General features: G+C 40.3%; 1 protein-coding gene across 3 annotated transcripts in view; it reads left to right on the top strand.

The window, feature by feature from the left end:
* The first annotated feature begins 55 nt into the window (after positions 1-55).
* Gpr155 (G protein-coupled receptor 155) overlaps positions 56-22644 on the top strand; it is a 44930-nt gene continuing 22341 nt past the window's right edge. For 2 of the 3 annotated variants that reach the window (XM_052182710.1, XM_052182712.1), the window contains exons 1-10: positions 56-254; positions 3902-4064; positions 4525-5010; positions 11825-12224; positions 14640-14805; positions 15633-15788; positions 17630-17713; positions 18628-18745; positions 21340-21424; positions 21549-21639. In XM_052182710.1, the coding sequence (XP_052038670.1) occupies positions 4557-5010; positions 11825-12224; positions 14640-14805; positions 15633-15788; positions 17630-17713; positions 18628-18745; positions 21340-21424; positions 21549-21639 (1554 nt within the window). In that variant the 5' untranslated portion in view covers positions 56-254; positions 3902-4064; positions 4525-4556. Of the gene's footprint in view, positions 255-1226; positions 1318-3901; positions 4065-4524; positions 5011-11824; positions 12225-14639; positions 14806-15632; positions 15789-17629; positions 17714-18627; positions 18746-21339; positions 21425-21548; positions 21640-22644 lie in introns of all 3 variants that reach the window. The other variant, XM_052182711.1, reaches the window with a different exon arrangement.

Raw genomic sequence — 22644 nt, 5'->3', positions numbered from 1 at the left:
CGCTTCTCTGACCTCCAGGCGAGGGGCGGGGCCTGAAGGCGGGGCGGAGGCGGGGAGGAGGCACTGGGCCGCAACGCCAAGGCGATCTGACAGGACCGCAGCGGCTCACCCCTCCCTTTCTCGGAACGTGGTTGGGCATCTGCCGCTGGCACCCACCGCTAGAAGAGGGCTCGGGGCGGGAGATGACTGCGGTGTGCTCGCTGCTTGGCCCTCTGAGAGCACCGGCTTCCTTCTCCTTGCTGCAGACATAGGAGGTGAGATGAGCCCGGGTTGCGTTTGCAAACGGTCCCTGCCCCTGGGGTCAGGACCAGTGGGCAGCGCCAGGCTCCGGTGCCCTGGAGCCTCGGCTCGCTGCTGCGCGTGTCCGCCTCTGCTCCGCATAGCCTGCGCCTGAAACCTGCGGGAACACTAGAGGTGGTCTGCTCACAAGGGACGACTGTCCCATCTGGTGCTAGAGCTGCGGTCCCCGTTGCACGTGCGCTCACACTGTCATCCGGACTTTTTACTTCATCCCAAGGTGGCCTTAGTGTCTCCCCCTCCTGAGCGCCTCTGGTGCTTTGCGCCAAATTTTCTGCCTTACTTTTTTACGGAGCACCTGACGTTGGGACTCCCATGCCCTGGCTTGCCACTTCCACGGGTGTCAGCTGCCCTCGGGATCATCTGTTTGGTTAGGGACTATGCTCTCCTTATCTTGGCGGGCCAAAGTCTGTCCCTGCAGATAGACAAGGGGAAAGGCAGTGAATGGTTTGCCTGTTGATGTTGAAGAGTGCTTTTATAGTGCCGCAAGGCATTAGGTTTTTCTCATTTAGAAAGGATAGTAGTGTTTGAAAAGAGACCAGCCTCAGATTTAAGCCTTTTTCTTTCAAGTTACCGCTGCACCACATTTCAACTTAATAGCAATTAACCTACAATTTCAGTGCTTTGGTGATGTTATCTAAGTCAGATATAATGTGACTAGACAGACGGTTTGCATACTTCGTTTTCTAGTGTCTGCCCCAGTGAACTGGCTTTTGCAGTGACAGGTCAACTTGTTCTGTTAAAAAACCTTGTTTTTGTAGATTAAAGGACTGGGTGGCATTTTTTTAAACTTCCTTTGTTGTGGTTCTTGTTAATCTTAAAATGTGCATACAAAGCGGTTTTTCGTTTTGTTTTGTTTTCATGTTTAAAATGGTATGAGATAAAAGTTTAGAGTTATTTTTAATTTATTCCCCCTTCTTTTGAAACAGCTGCTAATTTAAGTCCTGGCCGGCTTTTCTTTGTAGCTGGGTTTGAATTCATGGTCTTCCTGCCTCTGCTTCACCAGTGCTTGGATTACAGGTGTGTGTCAGACTAGAAGTCATTTTAATTTTCATTTGCCTCAGGAACTGTTTCTAACACTGAAAAAATCAAAAAGGGAAAACTTTTTGAAAGTTTCATTTAATTTTGAGTTAATTGGAAGTTGAATCTGGGAGTTGTTAAACCTCTTGGCCATCACGGTGAAGAGCTCTTTGTTCGCTCTCAGTAGCCACTTAAGACCAAACTCAATGCAACTCTTTCTTTTTTTGTTTGTTTGTTTGTTTGGTTGGTTTTTTGGTTTATTTTTTTTGTTTGTTTGTTTTTGTTTTTGTTTTGTTTTTTTGTTTTTTTGGATTTTTGGATTTTTGGAGACAGGGTTTCTCTGTGTGGACCTGGCTGTCCTGGAACTCACTCTGTAGACCAGGCTGGCCTCCATCTCAGAAATCTGCCTGCCTCTGCCTCCCAGAGTGCTGGGATTACAGGTGTGCACCACCACCGCCCGGCTAATTCAACTCTTCTTAATTGCTGGTTGTGAAACTGAGGCTGATAACTTTATGCACATCCTAAACTAGTAACTTTACGGAATATCTAGAATGTCTATTATTGAGGATCTTTAATGACAGGCGTGTTTGTATAGCTACTTATGACAATGAATACTGTTTCCCTTGTTACCATTTTAATCATTACCACTAGGTCTGTAGACTTTCTGTAAACCCCCTCCCCCCCTTGGTTATTCTTTGTTACTTGGTTGGTTGGTTGTCTTTTGAGACAGTGTCTTAACACAGCCCCAGTTGTCTTTGAACTTGTGACCCTTCGGTTTCCCAGGACTGGGTTTCCAGCAGGGGGCGCCACACTTGCTTGGCACCAGGACTATCGCTGCTGTTTCATGAAGGCCTACTCTGTGATGAGCTGTGCACAGAACATCTTTTCCATACAGTGTTTCTCTAAGGAGTTTTCCCACTCATTTTACAGTTAAGGAAACTGACTCAGGGAGGTAAAGTAATTGACCCAAAGAGTTGATAAATGTTAAGGCTCAAAGTCTATTACATTTTCCACTTAACTATTGTTAATTAAGATTATTGTTTAAGCATATATATATATGGCTACATGTTGTTTTTATATTGTTCAAATATGGGATTGTGAGATAGCCAAGCAAAGAAAAGTAGGGATTGTGAGTTATTCAAGCAAAGAAATATAGGGAATTTTGGAAAGCATCAGACAGCTGGACCAGTTCCTCACTCCCTTTCCTACTACCTTTCTGTGGACACATTTCTTAAGGCCTCCATTGTTTTAATACTTAAGTCTGATTGTTGACCAAGTCCTTCAAGGATGACTGTGTGTCCCAACCAGAACCTGGCTGTGTGTCCCAACCAGAACCTGCCTGTGTGTAGCAGTATAATTTGGTGCTTATTTGGAAAGTTCAAGTATGTGAGCATTGTAGGATTTATTTCTCTTGATCACTCCTGCTTAATTCTGGTAGAAAAAAGGAAATGCTTGTCTTAATCCCAATTAAATGTAAGCCTTTTAAAGGGCTTGGCTTATAAAGAGCAACGCAGGAAATATTCTCTTACACAACCCCGTGTGTTAGTTGATCTTTGGTTCGCCACCCAAGTCTTTTGAATGCGGTGTGGATGTTTGAGATCTTAACCCAGGCATTGTAAATTACACCAGATTTTTTTTCTCTCCCATCTTATATAAGGCTACTTTAGATGGTAAACCTAGAACAAGAACTTAGAAATTGGCAATCACCACCATATTAATGTCGAATCAAAGCCAGTTTACCTCAGGATTGTCTACAATTTGTGCTCAGTGTGTTGGCAGCAAGAGGAGGGGAGTGTGACAGTTGCCACGTTAGCACACAGAGGAGTGTGACAGTTGCCACGTTAGCACACAGAACTTGCTCTTTAAAGTCTCATAAGCAGCTTTAGAACATTAGAATACAGTTTGTTTTTTTGGGGGGGGGCTGTTACTGCTGTGAAAAACATTTATCATTTAGAAAAGATAATCCACTCATGTACTAGATAATACCTAAGAGGGAACGGACAAAGGGGGAGAGGAGGCTGATTTAAGAACAGGTTGTTATTTAATGAATTTAATGAAAAATTTTAATGAATCAAGTTCTTTTCCCTCTAGTGCTTTCAATGTACCAGGTACTGTGCTGGATATTAGAGACACAAGAGTGTATAATGACATTTAAAGGCTTCTGTGACATTTAAAGTCTGGTAAAGGACACAGGCACAAGTCAGTCGTTGAAGGCCTTGGGATAAGCAAACTGAGGAAAACAGACCGTGATTTTGTTTGTGAACAGATCGAGCCTAGCTGTGATTAAAGAAACCTCACCTGATGGAATGGTCCCTGAACCATATGGTTGAGTTTGGGGGGGGATGGGTAGGTGCTAATTATGTGCAAATGGGAGAGAGAGAGAGAGAGAGAGAGAGAGAGAGAGAGAGAGAGAGAGAGAGAGAGAGAGAGAGAGAGAGAGAGCACACGTGCCTTTTAGAGGGAGCTCCACGTGTAGAGTCCCCTGTGGTACCAAGGGACTGTAGGCCAATGTGCACGCTTATGTAAAAGGAGCTAAGAGAACGCTGGTGGACTGACATTTTTTCCATCATTTTTTCTTTCGTAGGCTCCCTCATACTCCACCAAAAGTTATATTCAGCTCGGATAAGTGATTACTATGTACCGGCTGTGATTAGATTGTAAGGACTCTGCTTGAAGTAGATACTGATGCTGACACCTCACAAATGATAGAGTGAAGCACAGAAACTTAAGTTTTGGGTTCAGAGCTGGTAAGTCATACCCTGCTGTGACTCTCCCTTATGCTTGAGCAGGGCCACAGGCTGGAAGGGCCCGCCTGGTTCCAGTGTGACTCTGGGTGAACGTGGGTACTTTGCACCCCATGGGCCTCCTCCTCTTGACCATCAGATGGAGGTGGATTGTGGGTCCCCGGAGAGGGACTGTGGGACATCTCTGCAGCTGTATCGTTTGTGGATCTTATTTTACACATGTCGGACTCTAAAAATAGAATGGTAGCAAAAATATTTTTGAGCTGACCTACCTTTGAGAGTGAGGGTCCTTCCCCTTCCCTTTTCCATTGTAGTCCCCCCTGGTGGGGACTGAAGAGGGCATGGACGGACGCTTATTCTGCCATTTGATACGTGAGTATGTCCAGGGTCCAGGTTTGCCGCCGTCTATTTCAGTCTGAACTCTGGTTGGGCATAACACTGAATTTTCTTTTCTTTTTTGCAGAGACCAGTTTGGAAGTGGAAGGGAGAGAGAAAATGGATTCTTACTTCTCAGCAAAGAACTCAACTCTTGCTGTTGCTCTGAATGAGACTTTGTCTGCCCCTCATGGGTTTAACTCCACCAATGACCCACCTTCAATGTCAATAACCAGGCTTTTCCCAGCCCTCCTCGAGTGCTTTGGCATAGTCCTCTGTGGCTACATAGCAGGAAGGGCCAACATCATAACATCCACACAGGCCAAAGGCCTGGGGAATTTTGTCTCCAGGTTTGCCCTTCCGGCTTTATTGTTCAAAAACATGGTTGTGCTCAACTTCTCCAATGTGGACTGGGCTTTCCTATACAGTATCCTGATCGGCAAAGCCTCGGTCTTTTTCACTGTGTGTGTATTAACCTTATTGGTCGCCAGTCCTGACAGTCGCTTTAGCAAAGCTGGCCTGTTCCCTATTTTTGCTACACAAAGCAATGACTTCGCTTTGGGATACCCTATAGGTAAGTTATTTCTCTTCTTCAGTTTTTTAAAAAACAATATTCAAGCATTGTATGTGGTAACATATGTTTTTGATTTATCTAAGCATCTGTTAGTGCTTTATATCAGTTATTTAGAACTATATTAGTAACATAATATATTCTGATTATAGCTTCCCCTCCCCCAACTCCTCCCAGACCCTCCTCTACTCACCCATCATTTTTTACTTAAAGCTAACTTAAATTAGTACATACTTTTTTCTTTAATTTCAGACTTTAAGGACTACTTAATTATCTACCTAAAATAAGTGGCCATATCCTAATACCTTAGGGGGGCAATCTTTCTAATAGTATTCTATCTCTTCTCAATTATCTCATGTAAAGAAATCTAATTCCTAGAAGGGATCACACCCTGATTTAAATTCAGTCTAAAAATAAAATCTTATGTCTCTGTGAAAGTGCCGTCACCACATGTCAGCTGTGGGAATCTGTAAGTGGCTTCCCCACACCATTCTTCTTCCTGGGCTCTAGAACACACAGATTAATTCTACATTAAAATTTGTTTATGAGCTCGTTATTGAAGTTAAGGTCAGAGCTGCCAAAGACACTGCCACATCTGCAGTTGTGTGCACAGCCAAGTTTTACATTTTTCTGCTAAAACAATAGACACACCAATTTGGGAGGCTGAGGTTTCCTGAGAGGAAATACATTCTGCTTTTTAGAATATACGACCATTCCTCGAAACCACATTTTCATGTTTAAAAATTCAAGTTGTGTGTATTTTAACCACGCAGCACAGCATGGGGGCGGTTGGGCCTGTCTCTATCCGGTCGCTTACGGGAGAGGGCTACATGCCAGTGACTGAGCCAGCTGCTAGGCACAGCCCTGCGAACAACGTTCTCAAACACACTGAATGTATACTTTAGTGAGGAAAAAAAAATCGAGTTATAAGATTGAAACTAAGATCCTAGTCAGAGTCAGCCGGGGCCAGAAGAATAGGTAAGGGGCAGGCATGAGGGGAAGGTGTGAGTGCTGGCCTCGGGCTGCTCTGAAGATGGCAGTGTGAGCAGAGACTCAGTGGGATGTCACACTGTACAGATGTAACCGATGGTGAGCTCTCAAGCCTCCTAGCTTATCCCCTCCCCCACCCAATCAGCTCACCACCGCACCAAAAAGATCCCAGAGAACTCTGCTTTTTCACCTTTTCCCCATCTTAGCCATGGAAAAGAATACCAAAGAGATCAGATAACACTGAGTAAAGCAAGGGGCAGAGGGAGGAATACAAGGCTCTCAGGAAATTACCTATAAATAAAAACTCTGTAGATGTTCCTTTACTAAACTTTACACTGAAATTACACAGCAGAGGTTAATGTTTGTCCATCTCCTTAAGGGAACCAAGAATGTAGTCTGGTCAAGGATTTGTAGAATAAAGACTCCATAAATGGCCTCGTGGCCACAGGGTTGACTAAGGATTTGGTAAATATTGTTCTTATTTTAGACTTGAGCTAGACGTATATAGTTTCATGCCTTTATAAACTAGTGAGCTCAGAAACTTTGTAACCTTATAGTTTACAGGGGGCTTTATTATTTGAATAGGGCACATATTATCACTTTCAAATAAGGAGACAGGGTTACAGGGTTGTCTTAGGGTCACGCGGCTGACATGTGCCAGGCAGCCAGCTCTAGGCTTTCTGGTTCTGCATCCCAGACGGTCTTTTATCCCATACAGTTACATAACAGGCTAAGCCTATCTTAGAAGACCCAACCAACCTGTGTAAATTCAACACGTTCAGATAGAATCAGATGATTTTGTCCTTAAAACTATGTCCAGGAGGGGGCAAGGTGGTGGCTTAGTAAGAATGTTTGCTGCAAAAGCAGGAGGACCTGACCTCAAACCTCCAGCGCCCACATAAAGGCCAGGCGTGAGGGCGTGAGCCTCTGGAGACTCTCCTCCACTTTGTGAATGGTCTTGTCTTCCGTGGGCTTGCTTTATGTGTGTTTCTTCGCCCATAATAAAAGCCTTTCTTTACCGCTTAAAAAAAAAAAGGCAGCTGGGCCTTTCCTACCTGTTACCCTAATGCTGGGGGATGGGGAGAGGCAGGCCCCGGAGCTCCCTGGCCGGTCAACATAACTGAAACAAGCTTCAGGTTCAGTGAGAGAGAGACCTGTCCCTCACATGTGTGTGAGCCCACAAAGGGGGGTGGGGGGAAGAACAGAAGTGGAAAAAAACTACTGGATAAACTACTTTCTCTATTGAGACACTTTTCAAATTAAATATGTATGCCAAGCTGGTTTTATCACAGTTTTTCTTACATTCTTCGTTATATTACTAAATTGGTAATAATCAGGTTCTTAGCAGTATAGCAACCCAAATTGCCTTGATGAATGTGTTGGTCACTTTGGGGTTATCATTTTTTCTGTTTGTGTTACTCACAGATAATAACTCTTGTGACATCAGGCTGTGGACTGTTGCTTTATTAAAAGCCATTCATATACACAGCTTTCTCACTGGCTTGTAAAATGGAAGATGTGCTACAGAACATTATGCCAAGTGTCTTCTCCCTACTAGGGTATTTGTTAATACCGTCTGTGTCCATCTGTCTTCCACTCTGTTCGTGGTGAGCAGAGAAGTCAGTCGTCAGGGAGACCTTTCTTTCACTTTGTTTTACAACATCTAGATATTCCCACTGTCGTGTGCATAGCAGAGTATTGATAATGAGTTGGAGGAAACAGCCTTCTTCTTAAGGCTGCATTGACTCCTCATCTTCCCAGTTTACTAAAGGTGACATGGGAAATGCTGTCATGGAGAGAAGACAGAAAAGTTAGTGAATAAAGAAAAAAAAGATGGCTCCCTAGCTTTTCTGTATACTGTGACTATGGTGGTATATAGAAAATAAGCAGTGCTGCATTACTGTGTAGTTTTTACATCAAAGTCAAATGAATTACAGACTAAAATGAGTATGCTGTCTTTCAGGACCATTCTTTCCAAAGGTACTTTTAAAAATCCAGGTGAGAGGGGAGACCAAGAATCTACTAAGATAAAATGCCAATGTCAGCACATCAGAATGGACTCCCTGCCTCTGTCATTAAAATATACTAATAGGGCATAGTTAAGTCCTATAATTTATTCTTCAAACAATGCTGATAGCATAAGTACCCTGACTAATCATAATTATGCTCCAGTGCTCAAGCTGTAAACAGAAAGGAGATGAAGCCTTTAACTATACGCCACTAAATAATGGAATGATCTTGTCAGGGCCTTTGTGTTCGTCGCTAGAGATTGAAACCCTGCAGAAATCAAAATGGGAGACACAGCAGGTGGCTAATTTTATCTTAGTTCTTCCAAGCTATATAATAACTCCTCATAATGGGATTCCCCCTCCCTCTAAGAGCCTTATTTATAATCATTAATTAATTAGGACCTAATAGTTGATGTCATGATTATAAATCTAATTTTAGTTGCTATAGGTCACTGTGTTCATGGGTATTTTCCTTTCTGACTGGAAGGATTGTCTTCAGGTTGCTAACAAAGGAGGGCACTGCCAGTGGATAAAGATGGAATGTTAAGTAATTATGGAAATGAGAGGGAAAGAGACTAAAATTCCCATGTTGAACCCCTTTTCTCCAGGGATTTAATAAGTATTTATTTAATCACAATTATGTGCTCTCCCAGTCGACATTACTTCTTTTGCCCTTATGCATTCATTCAGCTGATTTAAAAGGCTCTAATTGTAACCTGCATTATAAATATTCACAATGTGTAAAAAGGAAAAAAATTTCAGTGAGATAGGAGGAATGAGTTCAAGAGAACTATTGTACAAATAATGAATACAGTTAATAACAATGTAAGTATTCACATCATAAAGAATTATATAAGAAAATATGCATGTTGGTGAGCTTAATTTAACCATTCTAAAACGGATAAATTTTAGAATGACATGTATTATGTAACACGTATCATTTTTATCTGCCAATTTAAAGTGAACTGGTAATCCCATCATTCAGGAGGCTGAAGCAAGGGGACTGTTGGGAGTTCAAAGCCAGCATCAGCTGCAGTGCTAGATTCTGTATCAAACAACAAAATATGGAGCTAGGGTGACAGACCGCTCAGTTGGTGAAGTGCTTGCTTAGCAAGCTTGAGCCTGGTGTGAATGTAAAATCCTAGTGCTGGGGAGGTAGAGACTAAGTCAGTCAACTGTGTCAGTGAGCTCCGGGGTCAGAGGGACCTTATTTGAAAGAGTACAGTGGGCAGTGATTGAGAAAGACACTCGGCATCACCTCTGACCTACACACACACACACACACACACATGCCAGTGTACATACATGTACACACATGATGTACACACACACATGCACGCACGCATCAAAAAAAGGCCAACTAAGGTAATAATTTTTAAAAATAAAATATGGATCCCAGCTGGGCTGTGGTGGCGCACACCTTTAATCCCAGCACTTGGGAGGCAGAGGCAGGTGGATTTCTGAGTTCGAGGCCAGCCTGGTCTACAGAGTGAGTTCCAGGACAGCCAAGGGCTACACAGAGAAACCCTGTCTCGAAAAATCAAAAGAAAAAAATTATGGATCCCAGAAGAGGTTAACCAATAGCAGATTCAAGTTATTGTAGGCTGCAAACTACATTTTTACTATATATGAAGCCTCTAGCATTTACCAGTTAACTCTGTTCATCAGATTTGTTCATCACTACGTGGGGTGGAGTCTGTGGATTATAAAATGATGCCTTCAGTTTCTTGAAGTGGCATGGATACCAAACAGAATATCATAGATATCCAGAAAGGGTGAGATTTAGTGGTGTAGGTTGAAGACTTGGTAGAGGAGTCCACAAGAGGCTAGGCTCAACTAGTGGGCAGACTTCAGTAAGGACCAAATCATTTCAAGGCGTCAGAGAGCAGAGGCATGATCAGCAAGTGGAGCTTATAACTACGAGCGTGGCGTCCGCCTGCGGTGCCTGTACACGGGTCTTACAGATGGAGTCTTCGCCTTATGGAGCAGTAAAAGATGTGTTGGATAAATAAGAGGATAATTATGGAGACTGGCTGCGCTCATTCAAAGAAAGCCACAGAGCTGTTCCGGTGATGGTGGAAACGATAGAAAAATATTAATTTTTGAAAGTTTTGACTTTGAATAGTTGTCATGTAGATGGTACTCTTTGGAGTTAATAATCCTCTTTTGGTTGCAAAAAGCGGCTGAGGAAACACAAAAGATCATTGGTTAGTAGGTACACTGAGTAGCCTAGTTTTTAGACTTTAATCTTGAAGAACCAAGAGGAGAAAATACAAAAGACTCTGAAAAGGAAGGAAGGACAACAGTCTTCCATATCTGACAGGAACATGTTTCAAGATCCTCCTTCTGAGCCCTATATATAGTAGCAGGCCTTGAACTCCCGGGATCAGCCCCTGCCTCAGCATCTGAGTGACGAGGTTCTCAGTTATATAAATATGTATTATACATACAATACAGTTTATCTTATACATACCTATAATCAAGTCTAATGTATAAATTAGATACATCAGAACCTTCTCAGTAACTAGTAAGACAGAACAGTAATACACTGTAAAGATGATGTGGGTTATGGTCTCTGTCCTTGTCTTTCAAGCTGCCACACTGTCTGCTGCTCACTGTTCTAGCTACGCCTGGATGTAGAAAGCCAAAGCAGGGGAGGGAGTGCTGCTGAGAGGGAGGGAGAGAGGGAGGGGGAAGAAGGAGGGAAGGAGAGGGAGGGAGGGAGGGAAGGAAAGAGAGAGAGAGAGGCTGTTCATTATGTAGTAGTACTCATGTGACTGGAAAGGAAATCTCTGGACTCAAGAGATCAGTGTATATCAGGGCTTTGAAGAAAGTGTGGAGTTGGAGATGGAGCTTGTCCCAGAAAACACATTTGCATTACATTGTGGCCACTTAGGAAAAAATTCTTAAAACCACACTAAAACCATAAGGCATTCCCTAAGTAGATATTCCACGTAGAAAATTTAAGTGGTGGGCAGATACAGATCCCCTTTTTCCTAGAGATGGAATACCAGAAAAGAAGTGTAGCTATGTAAGAATGATTACCAAGATGGCTTTTTACTTAAGCAAGAAAAACACCAGAAAACATGAAACACGGCCACCAAGTCATAAAGCCAACACATCTAACTTAAAATCAGTGAAGAGAACTGATAAAGTTTTATGCAATCCCACGAGTTTAACCTCTGCTCTGTCTTGGAAACATTACAGACCTGTGTGTGTGCTTACCTGAGAGAAAAAAAAAATGATTTGACTCTTATAAAAAATAAAAGTGGCTAATGAGATTAAGGTGAAGATCTGAGGTTATATAATTGATTACATAACTTTAACAGGACATGTGTCTGACATTAACTGAATCCCGAGTAGGTAAACAAATATTTCGAGACCTGTGTCACTTTATCTTAATGTAAATTAAGAAACTCGATCTACATTATTTTCACATGATTGCCTCCGCCTTTGGAATAGTTGCAGCAGTTCATTTTATCTTTCCGTTTCAACCTCACATCCATTATCAATGAGCTTCGTGTACGCCCAGCTGGAGAGGCCCCAGCTCTGGGTCCAAATGGAGGCTGAAGACCTAGCTGTGTACTCGCAGCTTTACCTCGCTTTGGTCCACTGGATAGCTTATAGCTAGTATTTAATCTAGTGTTTCTTTCTTGTCAGTTTTATTACTAAAATTTGCCTTTCTAAAAATAACTGAATGGGTTATTTGTCACTATTTAGATTAATTTTTAATGATACAAACAAGAAAATGTTAAGTACATATATTCTTGTAATTCTGTATTATAATTCATCTTAAAACCAATATTCTTGTTTTACAGTTGAAGCTCTGTACCAAACTACATACCCAGAGTATCTGCAGTACATTTATTTGGTGGCACCAATATCTCTTATGATGTTAAACCCCATTGGGTTTATCTTCTGTGAAATCCAGAAGTCAAAAGACACTCAAAATGCTTCTCAAAATAAAGCAAAGATTGTGGGACTTGGATTTCTACGCGTGTTACAGAACCCAATAGTATTCATGGTCTTTGTTGGCATTGCCTTCAATTTTATTCTTGATAAAAAGATCCCTGTGTATATGGAAAACTTTCTGGATGGGCTTGCAAATTCCTTCTCTGGATCAGCCCTGTTTTATCTTGGTCTGACCATGGTAGGAAAAATCAAGCGACTGAAGAAGTCGGCGTTTGTGGTGCTTATTCTTCTCATCACAGCCAAACTGTGAGTTTGTTTACTTAAGTTGAGAATTTTAGTTTGAGAATGAAAAGCCTATTTAACCAATCCATTGTGTTGTCTGGCACATACTTTTCCTTTAAATATTAATCCTACCTTATATAGTTGTTGTGATTTAAAGGAAGATAGACTATTGGATATTAAAAATCATTTTTCCCTATGTCATGTAGGTTATTTTCCTAATTTACTGTCAGAAGATAAAGGTTATCAGTTTTTCTTCAGGCTTTTTTTCCCATTCAGCTTTTGTGTAAAGTTTACCTAATATTTTCAAGATCTCAGTAAAATCATAATTAAATTTTATGCTTTTGAGCATCAAACCCAGAGCCTTCTACAAGCTAGGTAACTGTTCTACTACTGAACTATCCTCCATCCCTAAATCATATTTTTATTTGTTTTTTTTGTTTTTTTGTTTTTTTGTTTTTTTTGTTTTTTTGAGACAGGGTTTCTCTGTGTAGCCCTGGCTGTCCTGGAAATCATTCTGTAGACCAGGCTGGCCTCGAGCTCAGAACTCTGCCTGCCTCTGCCTCCCAAGTGCTGGGATTAAAGGTGTGTGTCACCACTGTCCGGCTTGTTTTTTGTTTGTTTGCCTAAATCATATTTTTAAAATAAATTTTGCAAAATTTCTAATTCCATCAAAATCATAAGATATTTATGCACCTTATTGTTTAAGCATAATAATTTTTAATATGCAGTATTTTTTTAAGAAATTGGGAGTTATTCAGTGACCATGAGTTTGGTTCTAAATATTGGTAAGCTTATATAAACTTTTAGACATACTATCATTATCGGGATTACATTATAGTGGAAATACTTTTTAGTTCATAGTTCTTAAGCTTATTGGCTTGTCAGCTGTGGAGTTGACATAATTTTACTTCATATTTACTCTATATAATTAGGGCATGCTTAAATGTAGAATTCAACTCTTATATAAGAGTGAAATTCCTGGAACTGGGACAATGTTATACATTTATATTTTCAAAATAAGTAAAAATGAGTAGTTCCAAAAAATAGTTTTAGTGGTAATATGTTCTTCAGAATGTATGAGTTTGTATTTCTACTGTAATATTGTTTCAATAATGATAATGTTGTAATTTCAATGCTAATTAAAATTATAAAGGTCTTTTATTCTATTTAGATATTTGATTTTTTTTATTAAAAAAACACAAACAAAAACAAAAACAACACAGCTGGAGAGATGGCTCAGAACTGACTCTTCTTTCAGACAACCAGGGTTTGGGTTCCAGAACCCAAATGGCTGCGAACTCCAGGCTCAGAGAGGGATCCACTGTCCTCTTCCGGCCTCTGTGGGAACTGCAGGCACACGATACACAGAAATGCAAGCAGGGCAATACACCCACACACATAAAAGACATACATACACTATATAAATGTATGAAAAGGAATTACAGTGCCTTAGCTTCATGAACTTATTATTACAACAGATAGGGTAATTTTGGACTGGGGAGGTGGTTCAGTCTGTGAATTTGGTTCCGTAGCAGGCATGTAAAAAGCCAGACATCTTGTCAGGTGCCTGTAATTCCAGCGCTTGGAGGGTGGAGATTGCCTGGGGCTTCCTGGCCAGCCAGTCTAGCAGAAGTGGTGAACTACAGGTGCAGTGAGAGATCTTGTCTCAAAAAATAAAGTTGAGAGCAACTGAGGAAGACATCCCATGTCAACCTTTGGCACACCTGGGCACAGGTTCACATACTCATAATCCCAATGTACCGCTCTAGGCACTGCTGTGACAATGTATCAGCGAGCCTGTTACAATGTATCCTCGAGCTGTTAGCTTAGAAACTGTGCTATGTTCTCTCTACAGAACAGTGGAGACGCTAATAATAGACTGCTCACCAGATCTGCCTTCCCTTTGTTTTCTGCTCCACACAGTTGTTTCAGTTCCCTTTGCTAAATCTATCTTTATTTACAAATAGCAAGAACTAATTATTAAGATGCCTAGTTTCGACGGCTTCTTAGAATCTTATTGTGCTGCATTGTTAGCATTAATTGAACCATTTAAACCCTTAATCACAAAGTTCAGCTGTTTTTCCAAAAAGTTTCGAAATATTCTTGAAAGAAGTTACTAAGATTTTCAACTTTTTGCAAGAAAGCAGCTATAATGCTTACCTCTTTTTTTGCAAGAAAATTTTGTAAAAATCTCTTTTCCCCTTTATCTTCCCTAATGTTTGAAAATATTCCAGAGTGTTGTTCTTGAGATGGCTCCTAGCTGAATTCTTGACTTTCAACAAAATGTTCAGCAGCAATAGAATATACACATAGATATGCATGTACCTTCTGGGCCAGAGAACAGTAGTAAAATAATTTCAAAGTCACCTGTGCAGCTGTGAGCAGGGACAGACAGGCATTGGTGTTGAGTAGTACATTCTGCATCTTTTCTATCTCCAGCCTGGTGCTGCCCCTTCTATGCAGAGAAATGGTGGAGCTCCTTGACAAGGGGAACAGCCTAGTGAACCACACAAGTCTGTCAAACTATGCGTTCCTGTATGGTGTCTTCCCCGTGGCTCCAGGAGTGGCTATCTTTGCAACACAATTCAACATGGAAGTGGAGATTGTATGTATGCACTGATGTTCTCAAGGTTGAGTGGTTTCTGTGCTAAAGAGAAAACAGAAGTTGTAAAATGCAGAAATCAGGGTTCTTTTAGTGAGAATTTGAGATTCCTGAGCTGTCTTACTGAAAAATAGCCACATCTACTTAATATGGGAACCTTAGTTACACGTTTTCTTCTATTTTTTTTTAAACCTGTGCTTTAAAAAAAAATTAGCCTTTATTTTGCTTTGTTTCAAGTACTTATACTTAAGCTTTAAAGTTATTTACAGAGGTGTAACTTTTGAAATTTTGAGGAAATAAATCATTTTCATTCATTCTAATTCAATCACCACAAGAAAATACCCCACAATAAACTGAGAAAATTGGTGCATAAACGGTGCCTATGTATATTGTGCATGGCATACACAGTGCTGAGAGGTTCTGAAAACATCATGAGGGTCAGTTTCATTCATTGATCTATATCATGTTTGGTAGTTTTCGGTCAATTGATCTCCCCCCATAGTTAGTGAAGTAGTATGGGAGAAAACTGCTCATAGATTTAATTAGACCATTGGACAGGTTCTTTTCCTAGAATCTAAATCATCAACATCAGAATTTATAATATTTTTATATATAAATATCATTTGGACTTAGGTTAGGAAGTGGGACCAAAGGAACATTCTCTTATGAAGAAGAAATAAATATGGCATCAGATAATATGCTGGACTCCATAATGTCCTTACTGGTTTTCATTTTCAGCTTAAAATGCAATAGTGTATTATGAGTATTTAAGTTTTTAAACAATTGCTTAAGTACGATTATGACTCCTTAATTTGATCTCATTTTTGCAGATAACCTCAGGAATGGTAATAAGTACATTTGTGTCTGCTCCGATCATGTATGTTTCTGCCTGGTTATTAACCTTTCCTACCATGGATGCTAAGCCATTGGCATATGCCATTCAGAATGTTAGTTTTGATATAAGTATTATCAGCCTGGTCTCCTTGGTAAGTGTGTTTCAGTGTCAAATTGAATGGAAACCTCAAAATAACTTTGAAAGTAACTACTAATAACAAATTATTTAAAAAAAACTATTTAACAAAAGTTTAACAATAGAGAAGTAAAACCTATGTGGAAAAAAAAAAAGGTGTAGTCTCAACTTTGTAATTAACTGAGTGTGTCTTTACAGTCAGGAGTTTTGAGCAGTATAGTGGGCAAGGTGTGAGACTCAGCCTGACTAGGATTTGATTCCTTGTCCTATTTCAGTTTCTCTATGTATCTCTTTGGAGAAACTTAACCTCCCTTAAGCTTAGTTTTCTTACTTACAAAGATCATTTCACCCAGTTTCATGGTTTGTTTTAAGGTTTAGACAATGAGATAAGCATTCTGTGATTAATGATCACCATACAAATAACTAGCTATTCTAACATCATAGGATCAACAAAGGTCTTTGGGATCAAGATCAACTATTTATTTAAGTGAAACTTCAGATACCCTTTCAAACTTGATCCTGCTACCTCAAATATATATGTTTTTAACAATTAGAATATCCACATCGATCAGATTGCCTGCTAAATTCAGTCAGAACTCTAGACTAGAAAAAGATAATGTTTTAAGGAATGGATACATATACTAACAACAAATAAATGCACGATTAATGAGATTTTTAGAAAAACTCTTATCTATTACATATTATGAAAAAAAATCTATATTCCTTGATAAGAAGGTAGTTTGGGGCTGGAGAGATGGCCCAGTCATTAAGAGCACTGACTGGTCTTCCAAAGGTCCTGAGATCAATTCCCAGCAACCACATGGGAATTGTGTTGTGAGGTCTGACACCCTCTTCTGGTGCATCTGAAGACAGCTACAGTGTACTTACATATAATAAATAAATAAATAAATAAATAAATAAATAAATAAATAAATATTAAAAAAAAAAGAGAGAAGGTAGTTTGGGGAGAGAGAAGGTGTCAACTTTTCTTGGCAGTTAAGGAAAAGAAGAAACTTAACCAGCATATTTTTCTGGGTACTATAAAGGTGGAAATAGAAATGCAATCCTTGTTCTGGGGTGTCGCTTAGCTGTAGAAAACGTGCTTAGCATTCATGAGTTCCTATGTTCTGGGTACTAGCCAGAAAAGAAAAGAGGAGGAGGAGGGGGGAGGAGGGGGAGGAGGAGTGGAGGAGGAGGGGGAGAAGGAGGGGAGGAGGAGGAACCCAATCTTTTTAAACACTAGGAATACAAGATTAATCTTGGTGTGGGAGGTTGTTGAAATGAGACTACCTGGAATTTAGACTCCTCAGGAGCGAGTCTGTATCATAGAATACAGAAAGGAAAAACATTTAAAACGTTCTCTCCTAAATAATTGGTTGTGACATTGTGTCCTATCCCAGCCACTGTAGGTAGGCATACTTAGTCAAGCTATTAGTTCTTCAAGAACTAATTTGTTAACCATGGGATCTCCCCAGGCCTTTTATATCACTGTGGATACAGTAATTTATATTAACAATCTTCAGTTTCAATGAAACCTTGAACTTTCTCCTGGGACAAGGATAAAGAGGATTCTCTAAAAATATTACTCATGGGACCAAGCACCGTGGCACACACACCTTACCTTAAGCACTGGAAGGCTGAGACAGGAGGATCTGGAGTTCAGTGCAAACCTGAGTTATACAGCAGGGTTCTGTCTCAAAGAGCCAAGGGCTAGGACGTAGCCAGAGGCTGAGTGCTTGTCCGTCATCGATAAGGCCGTGAGTTCAGTTCCATAACACAATAGAAAGATTTTTGATGTTCTGTTTAATAAGTAACTGTAAAGATGAGAAAAAATAACTTGAACCTTTTATCTTCAAGATCTGGTCTCTGTCTATTCTTCTCTTGAGTAAGAAATATAAACAGCTCCCTCATATGCTCACGGCTAATTTACTCATTGCCCAGGTAAGCGCGCCTGCGGGAAGCTACAGGCAATGCCTTCTCCCGGGGTTATTGTACTATATGAGAAACAAGTGCTTTGTTGGATTTTTTTTTCAGTTACAAAATCAAAATTATTAGCAGATATGATCAAATATAATTTAATTAGAATCCATTAGTGCTTATATATTAAATATTACAGCATGTCTTAATTTTTAGATTAATAATGACAATCAATGACAATGAACAAGTGAATCATTAAAAACTGAACTCTTATGTGAAGTGTGGTGACTCCCACTTCTAATTCTGAGCATTTAGGAGGCTGAAGCAGGAATGTGGCATAAGTGACATCAGCCTGTGCTATGGAGTAGGGCTGTCTCCAAGGCTGAAACAGTAACACAAAGAGAACTTGGAACATTACTTTCCAGTTAGGTCCTCGCATGTGGTCATAACAGAAAGAAGTTTAGCATTGTCCATGTAAATCATTACGATAGAAGGCTAAAATTCAGAATATAGGCTTTATTTCCATTTAATATGTACATCATTAGAGGCTCTATGGAAGACAGGTTTTTAATCATAAAGTTTGAAATTTAAGTAAAACAATAGTTGGTAATCAGCAATAATTTTAAAAGAATGATTTTTTTCCTGTGAATAAAACTTCAATAGGGAGGCTAGAGAGATGGTTCTGTGGTTAAGAGCACTGACTGCTCTTCCAAAGGTCCTGATTTCAAATCCCAGCACCCACATGGTGGCTCACAACCATCCGTAACGCCCTCTTCTGGTGCGTCTGAAGACAGCTACAGTGTACTTACATGTAACAAATAAATCTTAAAAAAAAAAAAAAAAGTTAATAGGTTTGATTAGATTGTTTCTTTGTTATTGCATTGTCATATGATTTACTTTTAGCTACTTATAAAATCTTTTAATAATTTTTTCTTTAGACTATTGTTTGTGCTGGAATGATGATATGGAATTTTGTTAAAGAAAAAAATTTTGTTGGACAAATTTTGGTGTTTGTTCTATTGTACAGCTCCCTGTACAGCACCTACCTGTGGACAGGTAAGTTGGCTCATGAAAAGATGGTTAAAGTCTGCCACTCCCCCACCTCTAAAAGACCTCAGCAGCTACTGATCCATTTGAAGTCTGTTAACACAGGGCAAGGTCTCTACTCAGTTACACACATGCTCTCTCTCTCTCTCTCTCTCTCTCTCTCTCTCTCACACACACACACACACACACACACACACATGACTGAATTATCTGCTAGGTACACTATTTATGCTTGGCTCAGAGCCCTCATTAGCCTTCTGTCAACCTAGTTTCTCCTTGCAGACACAGGGTGGAAAAGGCAGAGAAGAGACATGTCTCAGAGCTCACTGCTGGAATCCTGTGGAATGGCAAACTGTGGTCTTGCCTCATACAAATTAACTACCATTCGTCACCTGTTTCATTTCTTCTAAAGCTGGCTAGCAGCACATGACAGAGATATTCTGAAGATGAAATGAAGTATGGATATTTATATCTGGTACGCAATAGACACTCAACAAATGGAAATCTGTGAGTTATTCAATAGAGGGAAAGAGGCAATATAAGAACAAGAGGAGTAAGTCAGAAAGAGGACATGAAGGGGCTAGAGAAACGACTCGGCAGTTAAGAGCACTGACTGCACCTGAGGACCTCGGTTTGATTCCCAGCACCCGAGTGGAGGCTCACACCATCTGTAACTCCAGTTCCCGGGAACCCAAAAGTCTTTACTGGCCTCCATGGACACCAGTCATGCATATAGTGTACAGCATGCAAGCAAACTCCTATAAAGTAAGATAAAATTTTAATGTAAAAATAGAGGACCCAATGAGAAAGAATACTCTTTTAATTGGCTCCAGAAAGGACAGCAGAATGCTTAACATTATTATTTTGAATTTTCGTTTAGAAGCAGACATTCTGGTATGTTTGTGAAAGGTACTGTCTGAATGTTGTGTTCATACCACAAACTTGAAGTTGCAAAATGCTACCAGAAGGGACATTGTACAGTGGTTAATATCAAGGGTCAGGAAGTGACTGGGAGAAAGACCTTTGATTTCATGCCCCAAGGATCAAAAGCGTACCCTGTGTGAGCCTTTTGAAGTGAAGCAGCGCAGTGGGGAGGGATCTCAACATGACAAATTCAGAGCTACCGGAAGACGACTTGTGCTGCTTTGAGCAAGTATACCTGTCATATCATGAGACTTGTCATGAAATGTCAAGTTAAAAGATCCTACAGATTGTAAATCCAAATATAGGTGGCTCAAACTGATCTCTAGTACCTGCATTTATTCAGGTGGAATTTGTAATGAGAGTAATAGAATAGCAAATAGATCCATCTGTCAAAAAGCCCCAGCTACCTCCCAAACCTTTAAACATACATGCTGAGATCTATCTAAAGAACTGAGGATTTACTGGTGCAGTGAAGGTGTCCTGTGATCATCAGATTATTATAAATACAGCACAGTTTTACAGCTCACTTGTTCAAGGCTAGGCTCACAACCAAAAAAGGCAAAATTACAGAGGCATTCGGTGTCTTTGAAAACCTAATGTCCAGTCATTTTCAGATTGGTTTACAAATTATCTTCACCATTTCCACCCTCCTGCATAGCCACCTGCTTTGTTCTTCCTTTAAAACCTATTGCTTTTTAACACTTCAGCTAAGCCCTATGTCTGTGAAGCCCCAAGCTTTATGTGCTAATTAAACAACTTCAAATATACATTAAATGTGCTGATGGTCATTTCCTCCATCTCTGTGCTGATCCAGTTTGAGTATTTCATTTTGCAAATTGTGAAAGCAAGCCCACAGAGCTGAACTGATTCAAGCAGATCTTCTCCTAGACCTCAGCAAGGGATGCCAGACCGCCTTCAACCTGACAGCTGTGGTTCTTCACAGAGTGGGAGGGATCAGAGAACCAAACCCTCCTCAGGACCTCAGCACCTATTTATGTTAATTCTAACTTAAAATGCTAGTTATCAGTGCCCATTTATGTTAATTCTAACTTACAATGTTAATTATAAGAAAGGATCTTATTTTGCTAAGGTAACTCACAGATTGAAATGTACATCCAAACTCCCTGTGCTGGTTTTCGGTTTGTTTGCTTTCTTCTTTTGATTTTTAAGGTTAGCACCAGCTAACTTGTTCAAGGCTACGTCGGCATACAGGGTTATGAGCTGGTTATCTCACTACCTTTCTTCAGACTGCTAGAGAGTCTTCATTGGTAACATCAGTTGGCTTTCACTTAGCACGAACTTAATCTATAAATCGAAATCTAAGTTCTGAAGAACGGGACTGCTTAACTATATGGTGGGCACAGAGGTGGCTATCATTGAAGACATGCCAAAAAGACTGACATCATTATTACCAGATCCTGAAGAGTGCATCGCATGAACCCTGGATAGATTCAGAACTTTACCTCACGGTCCTCAAAATGGACTTGGGAAGTGGAGGGAGGGCATCAGGTTAGCTGTGCTACTCAAAAACCAGCCCAGTAAAGTCACCAAGGCTAATGAGAACCGGACCACCAGGTACCCAAGTAAGGAGGCTCTCAGAGGAAAGGGCTGCTGCCTCGCTCCTTGCCAAGAGTAAAAGTAAGAGTAATCATTTCTTTTATACTCTTTCTTGTTTCTAGGCCTTCTAGCGGTTTCTTTGTTTCTTTTAAAGAAGCGTGAGAGCGTTCAGATCCCCGTGGGAATCATCATCATATCTGGCTGGGGGTAAGTGCCCCTTCGGTCTTCTTCCGGCTTGCTTCCGGCTTGCTTCCGGCTTGCTGGGGGGGGGGGTGTGTGTGTCCAGACACAGCTTCCGTTGGCTCACTCTTTCCAATGGCCCTGCTTACAGAATCCCTGCTCTCCTCGTGGGCGTGCTTCTGATAACTGGAAAACACAGTGGAGACAGCATTGACTCAGCATTCTTTTACGGAAAAGAGCAGGTGGGAAGAGTTCATTGGCAGTTTCTTCTTGAGAGTGTCACATCTTAGCTAGCTTGTGTACCTTGATACTGAAATTGAATTGAAAAATATATCTTAATTGATTATATAGGGCATTGGGTGATTTTCTATAACCTTTGGACACTGCAAAATATAAACTTTTTTTTTTAAACCTGAAGATTTCTAAATGCTTATTACTTGGTTATTTTATTTTATTAAGATTTATTTATTTTTGTCTTGTATATTTGTGGTTTGCCTGAATGCATTAATGTGCATGAGGCGTGTGCTGGAGATGTAGAAGCCGGCAGAGGGAGCGGAATCCCCTGGAACTGGACTAACAGACTGTTCTGAGCTGTCATCTGGGTTCTGGAACCCCAGTGACTCCAGGTCCTCTGTGAGCAGAAAGTGCTCTTTCCTGCTGAGAGCTCTCTCTAGCCCCTTAATTGATTTTTATTAAGAGACATTTATGAACTATGTTTCCTCTGCTGAAAGAAAAAAAGTAAACAGCAGTAATAACAAATGACAAATATGTTACTCTCTTTTTAAATGATTTATTTTTATGAAGTATAGTTGAACTACATGCAACATTTAGAAGAAAGGGTCTGTAAGAAACAATTGGTTACTTAAAGGAAACCAATGACTTTATTGTTAATTACTTGCCATACACCGAGACATCTAAGAAGCTTATATGATTAAAAGCAAACCATAACTTCTTTATAAGTCACATTTCTCCATACTACTTCTCATTTGGAAGAAACATTGTTCTATAGTATTTAAAGCTATACAGATATTTTCTATCAAAAACGTTTTAAAAAATCTTAATGACTAATTTTTATTTTATGTGCATTGGTGTTTTGCCTGTATGTAAGTCTGTGTGAGGGTGTCAGATCCCCTGGAACTGGAGTTCTCAGCAGATATGAGCTGCATGTGGGTGCTGGGACTTGAATCCAGGTCTTCTGGAAGAATAGCCAGTGCTCTTAACCACTGAGCCATCTTTCCAGCCCTGCT

This window comes from Apodemus sylvaticus, chromosome 5, assembly GCF_947179515.1.
Source record: "Apodemus sylvaticus chromosome 5, mApoSyl1.1, whole genome shotgun sequence".
Classification (NCBI taxonomy): domain Eukaryota; kingdom Metazoa; phylum Chordata; class Mammalia; order Rodentia; family Muridae; genus Apodemus; species Apodemus sylvaticus.
Note: the sequence above shows the minus strand (reverse complement) of the source record. Positions and strands in the feature narration are given on the sequence as shown.